The sequence below is a fragment of the Pteropus vampyrus genome, unplaced genomic scaffold (genome assembly GCF_000151845.1).
Source record: "Pteropus vampyrus isolate Shadow unplaced genomic scaffold, Pvam_2.0 Scaffold233, whole genome shotgun sequence".
Classification (NCBI taxonomy): Eukaryota; Metazoa; Chordata; class Mammalia; order Chiroptera; family Pteropodidae; genus Pteropus; species Pteropus vampyrus.
Window position 1 is genome coordinate 992,497 of NW_011889014.1, and position 6,505 is coordinate 999,001.

The 6,505-nt window shown below is 42.3% G+C and overlaps 1 protein-coding gene across 1 annotated transcript in view; it reads right to left on the reverse strand.

The window, feature by feature from the left end:
* Nucleotides 1–6,505, reverse strand: part of HUNK (hormonally up-regulated Neu-associated kinase) — an 84,899-nt gene that overhangs the window by 27,797 nt on the left and 50,597 nt on the right. The window contains exon 5 of the mRNA XM_023519718.1: nt 5,679–5,806. Coding sequence (XP_023375486.1) covers nt 5,679–5,806 — 128 coding nt within the window. The remainder of the gene's footprint in view (nt 1–5,678; nt 5,807–6,505) is intronic.

The following is a 6,505-nucleotide window of genomic DNA, read 5'->3' on the forward strand; positions in this document are numbered from 1 at the left end:
GACCTGGACAGCAAATCCAGGCTACTGCCAGGTCTCTTCACAGTATCATTAACGAGGGGAGCTAAAAACAGACTGGATGTGCGTTTTTTTTTTTTTTTCTATTTTCAGAACCAAATGCTCTGCATCTTCACGAATTGCTAATGAGCCCAAGTAATTTTAGTTCAACTCTTTACTGACAAATTTTATTACTTCGGACATTACGAACATTGCATTATCCTAAAAAGACATTAAAGACATCCTTAGAGCTCTCCGAAGTTTGCATTAGGGTCCTGAAAATCCTTATGACTCATGAGCCAAAGGGATTAAGATAATTCTTCACTGTCCTGGAGAGCCGTGGCGGGCATGGCCAGCCATCACATGCCACTCTTACGAGCTAGGTAGGACATGGGCTCTCCACTCAGGCCTGAGAGTGGGGGTGACCGACAAGGGGTGGTCCCTCTCCATACCCCCCATCTTTGTACAGAACACACTTTTGTGCAAAACCTACTTTCCTTCATGAGGCATCAGCTTTCCAAAGTCTGAACCAGCTTGTGCGAGCACCTCGACCTGTGCCAAGGGAAAGGGCCACAGGACGCAGAGCCATCAGACTTGTTGCATTAGTGGAGCCCATTGGATGCAAGCAGAGTCCCATCCCCACCCGAAGTTCCTTCCTCATCACCTCCCTGGGAAAGCAGCAATGACAATGATTTGATAGCTGAGACTTCTCAGAAATCTTAACTGGCATTGGCTCAATCCTCACAAATGCTAACACCTCATCTGCAGCTTCGCTTCAGTGACTACACATTACAAAACCTCTTGATCTGAAGGGATTGTTCGGAATGTATTATAAGTGCCATCACCGAAGTGTAGTGATAAAAAGGTAAGCTGTCTGAAAAATGTGTAAACCACGAAAGGCGTTCGCGACTCTGTGATATACAAGCGCCAACAAGCAGAAACAGACACTGTCTAGAAGCGAGAACTGGAAAGGCCCCAAAAGCTTAAGTTTTCAAACTACAAACGGTCCTTGATTTACGACTGTTCGGCTTGTGATTTTTGGACTTTTCGACAGTGTGAAAGCGATACACATAATAAATTACATGAGACAGTCAACACTTTAGTATAAAATAGGCTTTGTGTTAGATGATTTTGCCCAGCTGCAGGCTGAGGCAGCTGTTCTAGGCATGTTTCAGGTAGGCGGGGCTAAGTTATGCTCGGTGAGTTAGGTGTATTACATGCATTTTCAACTTACATATTTTCGACTTACAATGGCTTTATCAGAACATAACCCCATCGTAAGTTGAGGAGCATCTGTACGTGGTAAAAATGAAGGACAATTCTTCCAAAGCATGCACGATGTACTCACAAGGACAACAATGTATATTTTTCAACTCAAAGTTGGCAAAAATTCTTCCAACTTAATCTGAAAAAAGTATACTATTAAACAATAGACGTGAAGAAGTCGTTATACATGTGAGTGACAGAATCATTACATTTATAAGACGTGTTCGTGGGACACTTAATAAAATGGCGTGTTTTCAATTTGGGCAATTCAATTTTGATATTAGTCAAAACATAAACAGATAATACCACCAAATCTTGGGTGGGGGAATGGTGGCAGTGGCATCTTATACGAAATAAAATAAGGCAAAAAAGAGAAAAGAGTAGAGTACGGTAGTAAAATCCAGGTTGGGGGGGTTCAAGCAGACATAAATGCAAAAATAGAGAAGGTACTTAATCTCGCTGAGACTCAGTTTTGTCCTCACTGATAAATTGGGAATAAGAGTACTTACCTGTGGTTATGAGAACAAGAGAGATAGTATGAAAAGCACTCACACATGGCCATTCGATAAATAGCAGCTACTCTTGTTTACTGGTAAACGAGTATTTGGGGATGTAAACAGATGGTATAAAGGAAGATGGCTCAGGCTGGTTGGAAGGGAGGAGCGATAAACTTGGTGGGGTGCAAAGGCAAAGAGTTGGAGAAACAGGGGGCTGTCCGAAGGGCAGTGGCAGATCCCCAAAACGGAAGTCATTCGCTCAGGAAACAAGATAAGATGCCTTATCTTCCTCAGCAGCTGGTGCGCAGCTACGGGCCCTACCGCATCGGGCCAGTTCCCAGCCTGAGTAGTTGAATGAACCCGTGGGCTGCCTTCCCAGGCCACACGCTTTCACTCCGGAATCAGCAACCTAGATTCATGCACATCTATTTGTGCAAACACTATGTTTGCTATCTGGCACAAAGGGTTAAAGCCCTAGTTGAGATATTTACATATCCCAATAGTAAAAATAATAATAATAATAATAATAATAATGAGGAGGTGGGGTCCAAAATTCCTTAATGTAAAATCAGATATAAAAATGCAATTCATGCTTGGCGAGCCAAGACAACAAATCCTGTAGGAATGTGAAGATCTTTAACAAGCACGCACAGAGCTTAAGGCCAAAGTCGAAACTGTCTGCTTGGAACAGGAGCTGTTCGAGGTTGGATACCAGCTCCAGTGATGCTGAAATCGCTCGGAACATTTCTAATATGTCTTCTTTGGAATTTCCTTTGGTCTCTTTGTTAATTTCTTCAGGGGAGCACCGTTCACTTCTTTAGAGTAAATTTAATTTCTACAATCCGAAAACTACGAAGTCTGAGTCTAGTATTGGAGGTTGAAACCAGGTTGGTTCTGAAGAGACTGATTTTCTCGTGTTGTTAATCTACCTGCCCTCCCCCTGCTGCCCGACCCGCCCCAGTGGCGATCACAGCCTGTTCCTCCTCCCACAGCCTATGCCCCATAAGGATGCTGTTCAACAGGTATTTCTGGCTTTCTGCATTCTAGACATATGGTAGGATTGCACTTTCCCAATCCCTTTATTTGGGTAAAGCCCTGTGATGTTTTAGAAAGTCAGGAGCTATGAGTGGAATGCTGGTAGAAGATTTATGTGCTGGTGAGAGATCTAGATTTCTCTTTCCCTCTTCTTGGACCAGATGTGTTTAAAGTAGCGACTATACCGCAGGTCTGGAACCCTGACCGACTGGGATGGAAAGAACCTTTCAATCCTCCATCAGACTCTTGATAGATAAGTGGCATGAATGAGAAATAAATCATTGTCTTAAACCACTGATATTTCAGGGCTATTTGTTACTGCAGCATAACCTGGCCTATCCTGACTAATACTCTGAGAATAAGTTCTTCAGCTCCTCAGGACCTCGCTGGGATTCAAAATGTCTACCTTTTGCAGGCAAGGGGGTACAGACACCCTCCTATTGTCCTTTGTTATGAGTCCTGAGGACAAAACAGGCTCTGAACCATAAGAGGAACCCCAGAATCACTCTGAGAGACTGCTGTGAAAGACTGCATTTATTTGTAAACATTAAATCTGAGTAATTACCACAAGATACCATTACACCCCTATCAGAATGGCTAAAATAAAAAAATAGTGATAGTATTAAATGCTGGCAAAGTTGCAAAGAAACAGGATCACTCATCCATTGCTAACGGGAATGCAAAATGGTGCAGCCACTCTGGACAAGAGAGTGGCAGTTCCTTACAGAACTAAATGAGTGTCTACCATATGACCTGCAATTTCAAGCTTAGACATTTGTCCCAGAGAAAGGAAAACATGTTCACACAAAAACCAGTACGTGAACGTGGACAGCAGATTTCTTCGCAGTAGCCCAAAGCTGGAAACAACCCAATGTCCTCCAACGGGTGAATGATTAAACAAACTGTGATATATCTATACCTTGGAATTCTACTCGGCAATGAAAAGAAACAAAAGATTGATACGTGCAACGACTTGGATGGATCTCAAGGAAATGAGGCTGAGTGGAAAAAGCCATACATATAGCATTTTTGAAATGACAAAATTATAGTGATGAAGAACAGGTTAGTGTTAAGGAGAGAGGCAGGAAGGTGTCCATGGCTACAGAAGGGTAGCAAGGGGAATTCTTGTCATGGGACTAACTGTTCTGTATCTTGAATGTGGTAGTTGTCCTATGAATCTACACCCGTGATAAAATTGCATAGAATTAAATATACACCGACACACTCAAGTACATCCAATGTAAATAAGGTCAATGGATTTAATCAATGTCAGTTTCCTGGTGGTGATATTATACTGCAGTTATGCAATATATTACCAATGGGGTGGGTGGTGGGGAACTAGGTTAAGGCTGGACAGACCGCCATGATTTCTAGCAACTACATGTGACTCTACAACTACACCACAATAAAAAGGTTTTTAAAATTTTTATTTGTGAAAAAAACTATCTTTACTCTCTATCTCCTTATTGTGATTTATTATATTTTCTTACACGTACACTACCAAACATCACACATGCTTATTTGCTTATTTTTAGCCTCCCCCATTGATATGTAAGCTCTGAATGGGTGAAGACTGAATCTGTTCTGTCTTCTGTCTTCCCGGCACCTAGAGCATTCCTAGCGTATAGTTGGTGCACAATACAGATTCATGGAATAACTGAATGAATACGAAATGCGGAATGAATGGATGAGCACTCCTCATAGCGCTTTGCAGCACTTTCGACATTTCTAAAAGCTCTGAAACCTAAATATAACAATTCGTTCAACGTTTCGCACATTTTCTAACTCCAAGAGTCACTGCTCTCAGTGCAGAAATATTTCTTTTGTAATGACAGAACCATAACTCATTTTCCCTAAGTACTTAAGTATTTCCCTAACTCCATAACTACATAATGCCTCCTTTGCTTTTAGCTTCCACAGATTCTACCCTCCCTAGGAAAGGTGAAAGTATGGACCAAATTAGATAATTACATACGAGAAATCATTTCGGCTTGAATTCCATTTGGCTAGCATAAATTCAGGGTCAGCTTCAAGGATTCTTTATAAATGAAAGAGAAAAATACATAACAGTAGTAAAATAAAAATGCTATATTTTAACCATGTACCATAAGTTGAAATTAAATAATTACTTTTTTTTTTTTGGCCACATGCCTTATCTCAGTGAAGCTGAGTTTATTCTAGAAAGCCAATTAAATGATTGTGAAGACCAGCCTGAGGCCAGGAACTTGAAGTGAATCGTGATCCAAACAAAAGAACAAACTGTACTAATTTACTGGATCTGAAACCAAACCTTAATATGAACTGTTTACTGAAATGTGAACCCGCTAAAGTTTGAGAATATCTCCAAACACACCTGATGATTCAGTCTAATCAAGTAACTGAGTGTGTGTGTGTGTGTGTGTGTGTGTGTGTATTTAAAAGTTTTGAAAGGGCTCAAAAACTCAAATAGCAAAACAAACTACAGACCGAACCTGAAAAAACCTAATATTTCTTTACAGTGAATTGACTAAGGAAGACACAATAGAAACATGATTATAAACACTCTTTTCAAAGTCAACATTATCCTTGGGAGGGTAAAATCTGTGGAAGCTAAAGCAATCAAGCCTGCAATTATTTTTTCCAATGGACAATCTAAGATCCTTTTGATATGTTTTAGGCAGAAGGAGGAAGGAGGAAGTTAGGGACTCAGAATTATAATGGAAAAGGAAAGGCTCAAGGTGAGATGACAGGTGTGGCTATTTTTAACCGCTGTGGTGACTAGTTCTAACTCTAGAATCATGGGTACTCCTAATCCCCTCGCTGCAAAACAAATACAGCTTCAGATGGACCCAAACTGGATGGCACTCAAGTCCTGAAACCCAGAATCCGGAACGGCAGGTGCATTACCTGTGGAGAGCTGCGTGGGGAGGGGGTTCATTTCCTTGTCCACCATCTTCTGGTACAAAGCCCTCAGGCTGAAAGGCTCCACTGTGAAAGGCAGGGTCCCGGTCAACATGGCGTACATGTTCACACCTCTGAAAAGACAGACACCAAAGGATGAGACCAGAATAAAGCTCCCAGGGAGAGGACAACAAAGAGAGCTCGGCCTTGGCAAAGTTTCGGTCCTGTCACTTTCACGTCCACCTTAAGAGGTCTCTTTCTTCATAGTCGTCCTTTTAGAACCCTCAGCACACCGAAGGGTGAAGGCAGGACTGTGGAGGCTTCGGAGAGTGAGTTACGGAGGTCAGAGCTATCGAAAGGCCTCCAAGAGCTGCCCGCCTGAGGCAGAAACCATGCCCCTTCCTTCTGAATGGAAGTCCAGACCAAATTATGTGGAAAATGCCTGAGAGATGTTAGGAACCTCAAATAAATACGGTCTTGTCATTATGTGGTTTTCAAGTGTGGTTTATAAGGTGGAGCCTGGAGACCAGACCGAAACCTGTAAGGCGAGTCCTTGCATGGCAGAACAAGCCAAGCTGAGCCGAGCCGAGCCGAGCCGAGCTGAGCCGAGCCGAGCCGGCACGCCTGATGACTGCTCAGCCTTTTCCAATGAAAATCTTATACGAAAAACTCGTGTTTTACTCATCCTTTGAATTTTGTTTTGGCCTCTAACTAAAGAAATTCCTTGGAAGGGGAGGGGGGGTGGCGTCCTTCCTACTCTTACCTTTTATATCATGGTTTATCATGAGATTCTGCACCCAGCCCAGGCCCAACATCTCAGATGTGGTTGAAAT